Source organism: Callithrix jacchus, chromosome 16, assembly GCF_049354715.1.
Source record: "Callithrix jacchus isolate 240 chromosome 16, calJac240_pri, whole genome shotgun sequence".
Taxonomy (NCBI): domain Eukaryota; kingdom Metazoa; phylum Chordata; class Mammalia; order Primates; family Cebidae; genus Callithrix; species Callithrix jacchus.
This window is the reverse complement of record NC_133517.1, coordinates 13,721,500-13,738,358: the sequence shown is the minus strand read 5'-3', so window position 1 is coordinate 13,738,358 and position 16,859 is coordinate 13,721,500. Positions and strand designations below refer to the sequence as shown.

The 16,859-nt window shown below is 36.9% G+C and overlaps 1 protein-coding gene and 1 long non-coding RNA gene across 2 annotated transcripts in view; one reads left to right on the top strand and one right to left on the bottom strand.

Moving 5' to 3' along the window:
- The window catches only part of LOC118151049 (uncharacterized), a 72,631-nt gene that overhangs the window by 226 nt on the left and 55,546 nt on the right, over positions 1–16,859 (bottom strand). The gene's annotated exons all lie outside the window — the stretch shown is intronic.
- Positions 1–16,859, top strand: part of LOC144579696 (POTE ankyrin domain family member A-like) — a 45,082-nt gene that overhangs the window by 22,284 nt on the left and 5,939 nt on the right. Inside the window, exons 10-12 of the mRNA XM_078352504.1 lie at positions 5,199–5,229; positions 5,812–5,953; positions 15,305–15,518. Of these exons, the coding sequence (XP_078208630.1) occupies positions 5,199–5,229; positions 5,812–5,953; positions 15,305–15,518 (387 nt within the window). The remainder of the gene's footprint in view (positions 1–5,198; positions 5,230–5,811; positions 5,954–15,304; positions 15,519–16,859) is intronic.

The window sequence follows — 16,859 nt, the reverse complement described above, 5'->3', positions numbered from 1 at the left end:
GATGTATTTAATACATCAGTCAAATTGTGTCATTCCTTTGCCCCACCCTTCTGATTATCTCCCATTTCACTCTGAGTATGTGTCAAAACTCCTCCTAATAACGAAAAGGCGGAACACCATCTGGCACATTATCTCTCCTGCTTAAACTTCTATTTCTTACTTGCTTTGCTCTGCTTCAGCCTCACTGAACTTCTTGCTGTTTTTTATCTGTCCCTATTGCTTAAAGACTCCAGGCACACCTCTGTATTTGGCTGTTACCTGTGTCTGGAAGGCCTTTTCTTCAGCTATCCTCCTGGCTTACTCTTTCCGTTCTTTAAGTCCTTTACTTAAAATCCTGTTTCTCAGCAGGGACTTTTCTGGCCACCCCAACTTTCCCACCACCCTTCCCCTCAAACACATGAACATTTTATTTTTCTGCTTTAGTCTTTCTCCTCTAACGTACTGTATATGTTGCCTTATTTGTCCATTATTATTGTGTGTTTATCGCATTCTCATGAATAGAATCTTTATTGTTCACTACTATATCCTCACTGCCTAGAAAAAGGCCTAGTGGCCAGATGTGGTGGCTCATGCCTGTAAGCCCAGCACTTTAGGAGGCTGAGTCAGGTGGATCATGAGGTCAGGAGGTTGAGACCATCCTGGCTAACACGGTGAAACCCTCCCTACTAAAAATACAAAAAATTAGCTTGCTGTGGTGACAAGCTCTTGTAGTCTCAGCTACTCGGGAGGCTGAGGCAGGAGAATCACTTGAACCCAGGTGGCGGAGGTTGCAGTGAGCCAAGATCGTACCACTGCACTTCAGCCTGGTCAACAGAGTGAGACTCTGTTTCAGAAAAAGAGAAAAAGGCCTAGCATATCAGATGTAGTTACCTAATAAATACTTATTCAATGAGTGAACGGAGTTTATCCTGGGTATATTGATTGACTGATTGATATTACTTGAAAAATGTTTGACATGGTTCATTGTAACAATTTTGCCTGGCAATTATGTGTATTTTTAAATTCTTTTAGCTCTTTATAATAAGCTACATTTCTTCATATTAGTTTTTTGTTTGGGGAGAAAAGCCCAATTTTGTGGTTATTCACTATACTTTTACTGATGATTATGATCATTGTAGTTATGGTAAAATGATTCAGAAGAATTGCAAACTTGACTGATATTTTATCAAAAAAATGTTAGGGTGGTAAATTTAATGTACTTACAAATTCTTTCCAAGGGATTGTGAACCTTCAGTATTTGAAATAAAAAGAACAGAGTTGGAATTTTTTGCTTCCTATAGGAAGACATATATTGGCCAGGCACTGTCTGTTCTGATGGAGCAGCTGCTGCTTAACTGTCTTTCAGAAGGAAGCTGCTTACATTGATATTGGCTGGTGAGCAACGCCAGTGGTCATTGATCAATTGACTAGATTTAGAACTGGCTCTGGGTGTCTTCTTGTTATCATGGCTACAGGTCAGTTCTTTCCAAAGTTTGAGTCAACTTTAACTGGAAATTTTCTATTTAAAAGTTGCCTTCCATTAACTATGTTCAAAATGAAAGTATTTTAAATCCCAGAATTGTAGACTTATATTTTTTGATCAGGATGAATTGGTTAATAATAGGTCTCTGGAAAATCTATCTATCTATCATCTATCTATCATCTATCTATCTATCTATCTATCTATCTATCTATCTATCTATCTATCATCTATCATCTATCTATCTATCTATCATCTATCTATCTATCTATCTATCTATAGTCTTATCTTAACCAGAGGAGTTCTCTGTACAGTTTATTTCTTAAAAATAATTGTTTTGTTTCTGTTCTTGGTATTTTTAGAAGCTTTTGCTCAAGTCCTAACATAATATTCAGTGGGAGATTTTAGTCTCTTTGTCAGTTCATGTATGTATATGGTAGTGATATTCTCTCTTTTTAAATTCTCTTCCTTGTTCACTTTCTTCTCTGTACAATAGTAATAACATTCTTATGCACGTTTACCTTATGAAAAAGTAATTCCAATTTTCTACTGGCAAATCCAGCTTTTTTTTTTTTTTTGAGAGAGAGAATTTTGCTCTGTTGCCCAGGCTGTAGTGCAGTGGTGCGGTCTTTGCTCCCTGAAACCTCTGGCTCCCAGGTTCAAGCAGTTCTCTTGCCTCAGCCTCTGAGTAGCTGGGACTACAGGTGTGTGCCACCATGCCCAGATAATTTTTGTTTATTTAGTAGATATGGAGTTTCATCATATTGGACAGGCTGGTTTTGGACTCCTGACCTTGTGATCTACCTGCCTTGGCCTTCCTAAGTGCTAGGACTACAGGCATGAGCCACCATTCCTGGTCAAATGCAACTTTTTATATTTTGACTAAGTACTAGGCTAAAAGTGAAAGAAATTTACCAGATCATTTTATTTTCCAACAAAATCATAAGTAATCAAAAATTCCTATTTTTAAAATACAAATAATGACATTCAGATATTTTAAAAGTAAGGATACTCCCTGATATAGTTTGGCTTTGTATCCCCAACCCAAATCTCAAGTAAAATTGTAATTCCCGGGTGTTGAGAGAAAGATCTGGTGGGAGGTGATTGGGTCATGGTGTCAATTTCCCCCATGCTGTTCTCATGATAGTGAGTTCTCACAAGAGCTTGTAGTTTCATAAGGGACTCTTTCCCCTTCACGTCTCTCTCTCTCCTACCACCTTTTGAACAAGGTGCCTGCTTCCCCTTCACCTTCCATCATGATGTTTCCTGAGGCCTCCCTAGCCAGGTGTAAGTGTGAATCAATTAATCCTGTTTCCTGTCTGAATTACCCAGTCTCAGGTATGTCTTTATATCAGCATGAAAATGGACTAATACAGAGAATTGGTACCAGGGATAGTGGGGTACTGCTGTAAAGATAACCTGAAAAATGTGGAGGCAACTTTGGAACCAAGTAACAGACAGGGGTTCTAACAGTTTGGACGACTCAAAGGAAGACAGGAAGATGTGGGAAAGTTTGGAACTTCCTACAGACTTGTTGAATATTTTTTTACCAAAATGCTGATAGTGACATGGACAGTGAAGTCCAGGCTAAGGTGGTCTTAGATGGAGATTAGGAACTTTTCAGGAACTGGAACAAAGGTGACTCTTGCATGTTTTAGCAAAGAGGCTCCCAGCATTTTGCCCCTGCCCTAGGAATCTGTGAAATTTTGAATTTGACAGAGATAATTCAGGGTATTTGATGGAAATTTCTAATCAGCAAAGCATTCCAAGAGATGAACTGGTTGATTCTGAAAGCATTCAGTTTTATGAATTCACAAAGAGATGGTTTTAAGTTGGAACTTTTGTTTAAAAAGGAAGCAGAGCATAAATTTGGAAACTTTACAGCCTGACTTTGGTGTGGAACAGAAAAATATTTCATTTTCTGGGAAGGAATGCAGGCTGGCTGTAGAAATTTGCATAAGTAATGAGTAGTGGAATGTTAATCACCATGACAATGAGAAAAGTGTCCCCAGGGCATGTCAGAGAGTTTTTGGCAGCCACTCCCATCACAGGCCTGGAGGCTTGGAAGGAAAGAATGGTTTCATGGGTGGGCTAAGGCCCTTGCTACTATGTGCAGCCTCGGGACTTGGTGCTCTGTGTTGGGCTGCTACAGGTCCAGCTGTGGCTAAAAGGGGCCAAAGTGCAGCTTAGCCTTTATGAAGTAATTACCCAGTCTTCAGTATTTCTTAATAGCAGTGTGAAAATGAACTAATACACTCTCTCTCAAGACATTTTCCCAATTTCATCTTTCATGTTCTGTGTACCACAGCTATTTTCAAAACTTCATTTAGAGGTAAACTTTATTATATTGAGTCACCCAGGCTGGAGTGCAGTGGCGTGATCTCGGCTCACTGCAACCTCTGCCTTCTGGGTTCAAGAATTTTTCCTACCTTAGCCTCCCAAGTAGCCAAGACTACCAGCACGCACCTGACTACTTTTTTGTATTTTAGTAGCGTGGAGGTTTCACCATGTTTCCTAGGCTGGTTGTGAACTCCTGAGCTCAGGCAGTCCACCTGCTTTGGCCTCCTAAAGTGCTATTTGCAATAGCAAAGATTTGGAAGCAACCGAAATGCCTGGCCAGGTGTATAAACTTTATAGTTGTTTAGATTCTGGGGAGTAGGGAATGATTTTGTTCATGAATTTGAGAAAAGCAAACTATTGACACTATCACAGGTTATTACTTCTGGATTATAAAGTTCTAAACTATTAAAGCCATGTTTCCTTGTGCCAATAGAGTCATCAGCATGTATTGTATGCTCAATGAGTATTTGTTGAATGCATGAATAAACAGTTGAAGAGATGAATGAATGTCATTGATGAATTTCTTTAAAAAACTAAGTTTTTAGTTTTCTGAAAGTAGTAGGTTTCCAAACTTGCCTCTGTATAGATTCATTTTTTAACAAAATGCAAGATTCAGAAATTATTAGTTATAATTATGGTCAAAAATGGAATGATAATATGGATTCAATCTGCTATCATATCTCTTAAAAACACTTGAAAATAAATACTACTTACACAGCATATTGGAAAACACATGTTTTGGAGGCGGTATTCTTGGATTTTAATGCTCTGTCAACTACTGACCAGCTCAATGGGCTGGGGACATTTATATGGTCTTTCTGCGCCTAGTTTCTCCTTTAATAGAATCCCTAATATATTACCTAGCTCACAGAGATGTTATGATGACTAAAATGAGCTTGACGCATGCACAGTACTTAGGATGATGCATAGTGCCTGCATAAGTCCTGGAAAAGATAATATTATCGTTAAAAAAGGGTTCCCCTCATGTAAGAAGAAGAGTAATGTTTTTCAGATAGGATTTAGTGCCAGTAAAAGCTTGCTTTTATTGAAAAAGACAACAATGAGAAGTCCTGGTATATTTCTTTCTATCACATAATACAAGTAACATTTTTTCTTTTGCCTTGACTTTCAGAAAGCTTGATCTAAATTTAATTCTTTGTAATGATATTATTATTACCATATTTTTATTCTCACTTAATGTTACTCTTTCTGTTTGTAGTTTATTTCTCCTTGTGAAAATGATTATATTTATATTACCTCTTAAAAAATGACCTGAAAACTTAATGAATAGAAGGAATAACGTATAAATGCAGAGATTTTATATAATAACACTAGTTTTGGACATTCTTTTTACTTTATGTATTTGCTATTTGTCTAAAAGGAATTGTTCTTTTTTCAGGCCTGAAAAGAAACCTAATGAAAACAACAAGGTACTGTTAAAAGTAAATTATCTAAAACATTATTGTCAAAAAAACACATTACAAAAGGAAAAGTGAGCATGTTTTGTTATAAAGACATTTAGTTAGAAGAAAAAGGGCTTAAGGAACAGTGCCCATTGTTAATGGCCTTTTAAAAAAAATCTGTTGTTTTAAAAGTGCCTTGGGCTGGGTGCAGTGGCTCACACCTGTAACCCAGCACTTTTGGAGTCCGAGGCGGGTGAGTCACAAGGTCAGGAGATTGAGACCATCCTGGCTAACATGGTGTAACCCTGTCTTTACTAAAAATACAATAATTAGCTGGGTGTCGTGGTGCATGTCTGTAATCCCAGCTACTCAGGAGGCTGAGGCAGGAGAATCACTTGAATCCAGGAGGCGGAGGTTGCAGTGAGCTGAGACTGAGCCACTGGACTCCAGCCTGGTGACAGAGTGAGACTTTGTCTTAAAAAAACAAAAACAAAAAGAAGTGCCTGTGGTTTTTCTCATATAGAAAGATGAATAAATACCACTTCTTTACATCTAGTATATTCTATAAATATTTTGAGGACATTTGAAACAGTATTATTTGTCTTACAGGTCAAAAGCCAAATACATTCAGTGGATGATCTTGATGACATAAGTTGGCCATCCGAAGTAGCCTCAGAGGATTATGATTCGCTTTACTCTAATTATGAGACTTATATGTTGCTCAATGAACAACTCAACATGGATTTTAATGGTATGAGTACTACATAAGCAGAAGACCTTGTTTGTATCCTACAGTAATATTCACACACATTGCTTAGCATTGCATGGTAGAGCACTAACATGTGATAAGGTTGATTATCTCAGAAATATGTTTAATGTTAAAACAGACTGAGAAATAATATATATTGTCTACCAAAGAGCTATGATAACTCTCTTGTCCCTTTCTCAGTGTGAAGGGCAGTCTCAGCGTTTTTGTTGACTCTGCTTCTTACCTATGCCTTCCTTTCAGATCAGGTTACCATTCTTTCCCACTCAAGAGTACTGCAATCACCTTAGAACTGTTTTTCCTGCTACCCTACTTCCAGAGACCATGGTCTACTCTGAATCTATAATTGTTCATTTTTAATATTTCAGATCTGATGTCTCTTGCTCATAACTCAGCTTACCACATCCCATTGCTATAAGGTTAAGATTTGAATCCTCTAGCTCTCTCCTGCATCTTGTAATACCTTTTTTTCTCTGTGACCTCGCCATTGTCTTAGATGTTTATTCCTGCAATTGATAGCTTTAGTGAGGTATAACTGGTATGTGATAGACTACATGTGTGGAAAATGTACAATTTGATAAGTTTTGGCATATATATGCACATGTTAAAGCATCACCATAATCAAGAGCAGTAACAAACCCATCATCCATAAAAGTTTCTTCCTGTCCCTTTGTATTCCCTTATTAAGAAACTACTAAATGTTTAAGTATTTGTACTACTTTCCATTCCTATCAGCAGTATTTGGCAATTCTTATTGTTCCATATCATCATGAGCTGTTAGTATTGCTGTTAATTAGTTTTTAGTTTTAGCCATTCTAATGGGTACATGTTGTGTGTGTCATGATGGTGTGAATGTGCATTACCCTAAGGACTAAGACTGCTGAACATCTTCGCATGTGCTTATTTGCCACCTGGATAGCTTATAAAGATTTTAAAATTACATAGTTTTTATTCTTATTTGTTGAGTTTTAAGAGGTTTTTAAAAATAGATTCTCTTTGGAATGATTTTTCCCAGTTTGTGGCTTGACTTTTTGTTGATAATATATTAGTTTTTTCATTTTGATGAAGTCTGATACATCCGTTTGTTTAATTATGGATTTTGTTTTGTGTCTCATATCTAAAAAATCTTTGTCCAGCACAAGACTTCAAAGATTTTCTTCTCTGCTTTCTTGAAGAATTGTCATGGTTTTAGGTTTTAGGTTTAGATCTGCAATCCACTTTGTGTACACTTTTGTATGTGGAGTGAGGTGTGGATGCAAGTTCATTTTATGGATGTGGATATCTAATTGTTCCAGCAGCATATGTTGAAAAGGCTGTCTCTTCTCCATGACACTGCCATTGTGCCTTTGTGAAAAATAAGTTGGCTGTATGTTTGCGGGTCTATTTCTGGACTGTGTGTGTGTTCCATTGGTCTACATATTCTTCCAGAGTTTAGCTGATAAACCAATCATAAGTTGAAAATCCACTTACTACCCAATAAACCCATCATACATTTGAAACATTCTACGTAGAATCATCTTAAATTGGGGACTGTCTTTACCTGGCTTTCTTTGTGTAGGTCTAGCATCCCTAATCCAAAATCAGAAATTCTACAAAATCCAAAACTTTTTGTGTGCCAACATGATACCACAAGTGGAAAATTTTACACTAGACCTCAGGTACACACATTTTTATTTGCAAATTTACTAAAAGAATTCCACGAATGTACCTGTAAGCTCTGCATATAAGGTGTATGTAACATAGGTTATTTTGGTTTAGACTTGGGTTCCATCCTTGAGATATCTCATGATATATGTGCAAATATTCAAAACCAAAAACACTTTTGATACCAGACACTTTGAGAGATACTTTCCCTGTAACAGTATCACACTGTTTTGATGACTACAAATTTTTACTAAATTTTGACATCAGCCCTTCAGTTTTCTTCTATTTTAAGGGTTATTTTGACTATGCCGAATCTTTTGTATTTCCATATGAGTTTTAGAATCAGGTTGTTAGTATTTTTAAAAGCCTACTGTCCTCGGAATTAGACTGAGTTTGTGTTGAACGTGTACATTAATTGGGAGCGGATTGACATTCTAATGATAATGCATGTTTCCACTCCTATGAAATTGTTTCTGTCTATTTATAAAGGTCAAATTTAATTTTCTCAGTAATATTTTGTAGTTTTTAAATATGTGTATCTTTCTTTCTTTCTTCTTTTTTTTTTTTGAGACAAAGTATCACTCTGTCACCCAGGCTGGAGTACAGTGATGTGATCTCAGCTCACTGCAACCACTGCTCCTGGGGTTCAAGTGATTCTCCTACCTCAGCCTCCTGAGTAGCTGGGATTATAGGCATGAGCCACTGTACCAAGCTAATTTTTGTATTTTTAGTAGAGATGGGGTTTCACCGTGTTGGCCAGACTGTTCTTGAACTTCTGACCTCAAGTGATCCTCCCAGCTTGGCTTCTCAAAGTGCTGGGATTACAGGTATAAGCCACCCCAGCCTTGATGTTTTCATATCTTATCTGATTCATCAGTGTCCCATTTTGTAATGAAGTTATAAATGATATTTTTTAAAATTTCAGGCTGTTTGTAGCTAGTATATGAAAATACAGCTGATTTTTTAATGTGGACTTTTGTATCCTTCAGCCTTGCTAAACTTACTTATTAGTTTTAGTACCTTCTTTGGAAGATTTGATCAGATTCTATACACACAAGAAAGATTATTAAATCTTTTTATTCTCAAACTACTGTTTTACTCAAGATAGGAAATCTTTTAGACTTGTGGCAAAATAGTCTCTGTTGCAGTTAACTATGCCATTGTAGTCTGAGAGCAGCCAGGGAGGATACATACATTAATGAACACAGCTGTGTTCCAGTAAAACATTATTTACAAAAAGAAGAAGCTGGCCCACAGGTTGTAGTTTATCTGCCCCTATTATGTGATGATGGTTGTGAACAAAGACAGTTTTACTTCTTCTTTCCAACCTGGATACCTTTTATTTCTTTTTCTTGTCTGACAGCACTGGCTAGAATCTTTAGCACAGTGCTTACTAAATTTTGAACTGCAGACATTCAGTTTGTTGTGGTGATAGGTGTTAGTTGTAAATTTATCATAGATGCATTGTCTCACACTGATGAATTTCATATGTATTCTTAGGTTGATGAGAGTTTTTCTTTTAAATCAAGAATGAAGTTGAATTTTACCAAATGCCCTTTATCTACTTAAATGATCATATGGCTCTTTTCTTTTAGTTTTTTAATGAGGGGAATAACTGATATTTTAATGTTAAACAAATCTTGCATTTTAGAATTAATCCCATTTGCTTAGGATGTAGGCTTTTAAAAAGTGTATCACTGGGGCCAGACACAGTGGCTCATGCTGGTAGTTTCAGCACTTTGGGAGGTCAAGGCAGGAGGATGGCTTGAAGCTGGAGTTTGAGACCAACCTGGGCAACAATGGTCCTATATTTATTTGTATTCAGTTTGCCAAAATTTTGTTTAGATATTTTTTAAAGACTATTTTAATGTAGTTGTAGGTTTACAGCAGCATTGAGAGTAAGGTACAGAGATTGTCCATGTACTTCCTGTCCCCAGACACAGATAGCCTTCCCCAATATCAGTATCACTCACTAGGGTGGTACAGTATATGACTGATGAATCAAAATGGCATGTCATAATCATCCAAAGTTCATAGTTTAGATTAGTGTGCACTCTTGGTGTTGTACATTCTGTAGGTTTGGAAATTGTACAAAGTATTTTTATGGCTCTAAAACTCCTTTATGTTTCACCTATCTGCCCTTTCCTGTCCTCCTTAACCCCAGGCAACCACTGATCTTTTTACAGTATCCATAGTGTTGCTTTTTTGAGGATGTCGTATGAGTTCCTGTATGAGGAAATCATACAGTGCATAGCTTTCAGATTGGCGTCTTTCACTTAGTAATATGCATTTATGTTTCCATCACATCTTCTCATAAGCTGACACCTCATTTCTGCTTGGCATTGAATAGTAGTTTACTGTATGACTGTACCAGACGTTGTTCATTCGCCTATTGCAGGATATCTTGGTTGCTTCAAAAACTGGTTAAATTTTTTGTCAACGTTCATGAGGGAGTTTTCTTTTTGCAATATCATTTGATTCAGGGTAATACTAGCATTGTAGATTGAGCTGTGTTGTATTTCTCCTCTTTATATTTGTGGGGAGATGTTGTGTAAAATTATATTATGTCTTCCTAAAATGTTTGATAGAATTCACCAGCATAGCTGTCTGGGCTTGGAGTTTTCTCAACTTCATTTTCTTTTGTAGATATAGGGTGATTTGGGTTATCTATTTCTTCTTGATTGAGCTTTGGTGATTTTTACATTTCAAGGAATGTGTCCATTTAACCTACGTTGTCATGGTTAGTTACATAAAACTCAAACTATTATTTTTCTATTCTTTTAATATCTGTAGAATTTATAAAAATGTCACATTGGGCCGGCATGGTGGCTCATGCCTGTAATCCCAGCACTTTGGGAGGCCAAGGCGGGTGGATCACCTGAGGTCAGGACTTTGAGATCAGCCTGGCCAACATGGTGAGACCCCATCTCTTGTAGAAATGCAAAAATTAGCTGGGCATGGTGGTGGGCACCTGTAATCCCAGCTGCTCGAAAGGCTGAAGCAGGAGAATCACTGGAACCTGGGAGGTAGAGGTTGCAGTGAGTGGAGATTGTACTATTGCACTCCAACCTGGGCAACAGAGCGAGACTCTGTTTCAAAAAAAAATCTACATATTTCTGAAATTAGTAATTTGTTCTTTTTTTTTTTTTTTGTATGATCAGCCTGGTTAGATCAAGGTTTGTCACTTTCATTGACCTCCTTAAAATGTTTGGTTTCATCGAGTTTCCCTATTGTTTCTCTGTTTTACTGGTTTCGTCTTGGATGTCATCATGTTTGGCCTGCTATCACAAAACACCAAAGACTGGGTAGCTTATAAACAACAGAAACTGATTTGTTACATTCTTGGAGGCTGCAAAGTCCAAGATCCAGGTGCCGGGATATTTAGTGTCTGGTGAGGGACCAATTCTTGGTTTCTAGGTTTCCTTTTTTCCCCTGTGTGCTACATATGGCAAAAGGGGTGAATGAGCTCTCTGGGCTCTCTTAGATAAGGGCACTAATCCCATTCATAAGGACTTGGGTTCCATGAGGTAGTCGCCTCCACAAAGCAGCAATTTCTAATAACATCACCTCTGTGATTATGTTTCAACATAGGAGTTTTGGGAGAACACAAATGTTCAGACCATAGCAGATGTTTGTTATATCATTTCCTCTGCTTCTTTTGGGTTTAATTTGCTCTCTCTCTCTCTCTTTGAATTTTGTTCTTTTATACTTTCTTAAGACAGAAGTGAAGGCCATTGATTTGAGGGTCTTTCAGTATAAACATTCAGTGCTAACTTTTTATTTAAGTACTGTTGTAGCTATATTCTACAAATTCTGTCGTACAGTATTTTCTTTCTTTCTTTCTTTTTTTTGAGACAGAGTCTTGGTCTGTTACCCAGGCTGGAGTGCAGTGGCACAATCTTGGCTCACTGCAACCTCTGCCTCCTGGGTTCAAGCAATTCTCCTGCCTCAGCCTCCTGAGTAGCTAGGATTACAGGTGTGTGCCACCTGCCTAGCTAATTTTTGTATTTTTAGATGGGGTTTCACCATGTTGGTCAGGCTGGTCTCAAACTCCTGACCTCATGATCCGCCTGCCTCGGTCCTCCAAGTGCTGGGATTGCAGGCATGAGCCACTGTGCCCAGGCAGTATTTTCATTTTTATTCAGTTCAAAATAGTTTCTAATTCCTCTTTGCATCACCTCTTTGACCTAGGGTTATTTAGATGTGTGTTACTTTGTTTCCAAATTTTTGAGTATTTTCATGAGATATTTTGTTATTGATTTCTAATTTGATTCATTTGTGGTCAGGGGTCATACATTATATGACTTAAATCCATTGACTTAATTCCTTTATGAAGATTTATTGTATGGCCTAGAATATGGTCTGTTTTACTAAGTGTTCTTGAGAAACACAGTGTTCTTCAAGAATACTGTCATCTTGCTGATTTTCTGCCTCCTTTTTCTATCACGTATTGAGTAAGCAATATTGAAATCTCAGTCTCTACCGGTGAATTTGTCAATTTCTTTTATCAGTTTTTTTGCCTATGTTTTTGATGCTGTTATGTTACTAGTACATAAACATTTAGGATTAGGTGTTCTTGATTAATTGAACATTTTATCATTATGAAATGATGTTGTTTATAGCTAGTAATATTGTTTGCTGTGAAATCTATGCTGATATTACCATAACTATTCCTGCTTAGTTTTCTTTTGTCAATTGTTTGTGTGGTATTTATTTTTTCTTCTTTTAATTAATTTGCATTTTTACATGTAAAATGTGTTTCTTATAGGTAGCATGAAGTAGGATTTGCTTTTTATAGAGTTTGACAATCTGTCTTTTAATTTAGGTTTTAAGGCCAGTTTTATTTATAATGTGATTATTGATATATTAATAGTTAAGTTTATCTGTCATCATGCTGTTTGATTTTCATTAGTTCCAGCTGTTCTTTTTTCCCTTCTTTTTCTGCTTTCTTTTCAATTAGTTATATAACTTCTATGATTTAGTTTTATCTCTCTTTTATTGGCTTATTGGCTATAACTCTTCTTTTGCTATCTTGGTGGTTGCATTACAATTTGTACTGTATGATTTTAAATTATCACAGCTCACCTTCAGGCAATATTATGTCATATCATATATGGCATAAGAAAATTAGAGTAGTATACTTTCATCTCCTGTCTCCCAGCCAGATTTGTGAGATTATAGTTTTCATTAAGTTTAGAACGTTTCTGGCCATTTTATCTTTATGGTTTGTCTTTCTACCTTTCTCTTTGGGGATTTATATATTATTGCTTAAAGTTTTCTCATAGTTCTCTGATGTCTCAAATTTTTGAATCTTCTTTTTTTGTGATATCTAGTCTGTATTTACTTCCACTCAGTGTTGTTTTCAGTTCTGACTTTTCTTTTTTGAGACAAATTTCACTCTGTTGCCCAGGTTGGAGTGCAGTAGATCGATCACCACTCACTCCAACCTCTGCCTCCTGGGTTCAAGCAATGCTCCTGCGTCAGCCTCCTGAGAAGCTGTGGTTATGGGTGTCTACCACGATGCCCAACTAATTTCTTTGTATTTTTATTAGAGAGGGGGTTTCATCATGTTGGTCAGGCTGGTCTTGGACTCCTGACCTCAAGTGATTTGCCTGCCTCAGCCTTCCAACGTGCTGGGATTACAGGTATGAGCCACCGTAACTGACCTAGTCTTAACTTTTTAATTTGAATTCCTACTAGTGCAGTTTGCTTTCAAAAAATACCTTCCATACCACTGCTTGAGATTTATTTGTGGACACAGTTGACTTACTTATAAACAACCCGATCTTTCTGGTCTTGCATTATGATTTGGTCTAACTTTCCACTCCTGAGGTAAAGTGTTTCTGATAACACTATTCTTTATTTTGTGAAATTTTTCCAGTATCAGTCATAGGAATGGACACTCTTCCTGGTATATTGTGAGCAACAGGCACTACTTCTTCTAATTTTTTTTTTAAATTTTTTATTGGATTATAGGTTTTGGGGTACATGAGCAGAGCATGCAAGACAGTTGCATAGGTACACACATGGCAGTGTGCTTTGCTTTTCTTCTCCCCTTCACCCACATTTGGCATTTCTCCCCAGGCTATCCCTCCCCACCTCCCCCTCCCACTGGCCCTCCCCTTTTCCCCCCAATAGACCCCAGTGTTTAGTACTCCCCTTTCTGTGTCCATGTGTTCTCATTTTTCATCACCCACCTATGAGTGACAATATGCGGTGTTTCATTTTCTGTTCTCGTGTCAGTTTGCTGAGGATGATGTTCTCCAGATTCATCCATGTCCCTACAAACGACACGAACTCATCATTTCTGATTGCTGCATAATATTCCATGGTGTATATGTGCCACATTTTTCCAATCCAGTCTATTATCAATGGGCATTTGGGTTGATTCCAGGTCTTTGCTATTGTAAACAGTGCTGCAATGAACATTCGTGTACATGTGTCCTTATAGTAGAAGGATTTATAGTCTTTTGGATATATACCCAGTAATGGGATTGCTGGGTCAAATGGAATTTCTATTTCTAAGGCCTTGAGGAATCGCCACACTGTCTTCCACAATGGTTGAACTAATTTACACTCCCACCAACAGTGTAAAAGTGTTCCTTTTTCTCCACATCCTCTCCAGCATCTGTTGTCTCCAGATTTTTTAATGATCGCCATTCTAACTGGCGTGAGATGGTATCTCAATGTGGTTTTGATTTGCATCTCTCTGATGACCAGTGATGATGAGCATTTTTTCATATGACTGTTGGCCTCATATATGTCTTCTTTCGTAAAGTATCTGTTCATATCCTTTGCCCACTTTTGAATGGGCTTGTTTGTTTTTTTTCTGTAAATCTCTTTTTTTAAGAAAATATTTCCCTGGTCTCAAGTAGTTTCCTAGCACGCAGGTAGTGTTCATTACTCTGTTAAATAAATATCCCAGGGGGTACTTTTGCAGATCTCCAGTGTTCTTTTCCTGTACTGCTGTCATCTTTCAGTGTTCTGTTTTGTGGTTTCTGTCTACCTTGGTTTTTTGAGACTCTTGGCTTCATTGTGCCAACTCAAGGAATCTGGTGGACTGCACCTCAGTTTTTTTTCTCCTGGTATGGTGGCCTGGAAACTTTGTCAAGTTAGGGAGCTGGGGTGTTGGTAAGGCTTACTTCATGTGTTTCCTGTCTTACGGGATCATTGTCTTCATTACCTGAAGTCCATGTTCTCGAAAATCACTGTTGTATGTATTTTGTCTTTTTTGTCTTTGTTTCAGACAAGAAGGTAAATCAGTATCTGCTGCTCCATTGTGGCCAGAAGAGACTGCAGCAGAGCTTCAGCATCTTCCATACTGGCTGGAATATTTCTCTACATCTTTTACTTAACTGCTTCCTTCTTGTCCTTCATTAATCAGTGTAGCCATCTCTTTTCAAGAGCCCAGTATATATCGAATTCAATGTGATCATAGAATTGTTTTCTTGCAGCATCCATCTGAATTTGTAATTTCACTTTTATTGTCCTTGTTCTTCAGTACACTTAAAATTAAACAAGAGCAGAGTTATTGTTTGTTTTCTCTGCAAAGCTCAGTAGAATGTCTTCCACATGGTAGGAAATCCGTGCATATCTGTTTGGTGTATGGATGGGTGAATGTTAAAATGCACAGGACTTTATATCCAAAAAGTACTCATATATTTTATTTCTACCTTGTTTTCCCTGATGCAGATTCTGCCAGCCTGTCAAAAATCCAGGATGCAGTTCTTTCCGATGAACACTTACTAGAACTTCAAAATAATCAGTGGGAACAACTTACCATAGAAATGGAACAAATGGAAAATATGATTCATGTACTAGAGAAGGAGCTATCTGAAACAAAGGAAGCACAATTACCGTTACTGAATCAAAAAGGTGAATTTGAGCAAGAATTCTCCACTTTGAGGTATGATATTCTAGTTTAAAAAATATTTTAACTTTTTAATACTAAAGATATCTGTGAGAATTGTTGTGATTGTGACTTTCTAGAGCTTAACAGGAGAAAATGTCTTGGTCTTGTGGAGTATGAAAATCTTGGAAATAATATAACAAATTCTTCATTGTGATTCTTCTAATAATTGCATATTCTTTTATATTATGATTTTAATGGCTATATAGAAGTCTGCCATACAGAAATCTCATAATTTAACAAATTGAATGTGGAGTTTTAAATTCTTTTGTGTTAGAATTAATGCTGCAAGGAACATCTTTTATTATTATTAACATTATTACCATTATCATTATTAGACACTATTATTAGACATTATTATTAGACAGGGTTTTGCTCTGTCACTGAGGCTAGAGTGCAGTGGTGCAATCATAGCTCACTACAGCTTTGAACTTTTGGGCTCAAGGGATCCTCTCACCTCAGTTTTTTAAATAGCTAGAAGTATAGGTACACACTTCCATGCCTGGCTAGCTTTTTAAACTTTTCATTAAGACAAGGTCTCACTATGTTGCCCAGGATGACCTCCAACTCCTGACCTCCAACAATCCTCCTGCCTGAGCCTTTCAAAGCATTGGGATTAAAGGCATGAGCCATTGCACCCAGTCCAGAGCATCTTTTCTATAAATTATTTTCTAGATTTTGAATTATTTACTTTAAATAAAGTCTTCAATATAGAATTTTTTATTTAAAATATGGAAACTTTTTAAAAAAGGCCTTGGATCAATATTTCTAAATTGTCTTCAGGAATATTTGTATTTAATGCATGCTGGAGTCAATACCTAGGTGATGGATTGATAGATGCAGCAAAGCACCATGACACACATTTACCTATGAAAGAAACCTGCACATTCTGCACATGTACTCCAGAAATTAAAAATTAAAATTAAAAAATAATATTTGTATTAATTTACAGTTCAATCAAGAGAGCATGAAATGGCCATTTGTCTCAAATCAGAATACTTTTTAAAAACTTTTTACTTCTTTTTATTCCGTGTTTAAATTTACTTATTTCTATGTCAGCAGCTTTAGGGGTACAAGTTACATGGATTAATTGTATAGTGGCAAAGTCTGGGATTTGAGTGTACCCATCACCCAATAGGTAGTTTTGATTTCTCATCTTTCTTCTTCCTTCTTCTGAGTTTCTGATGTCATTACACCACTCTGCCTTTACAGTCCCATATCACAGCTCCCACTTATAAAAGCATGTGGTATTTGTTGTTTCATTCCAGGGTTACTTTATTTAGAATAATGGCCTCTAATTATCTAGGTGTCTGCAAAAAACATTGTATTATTATTCTT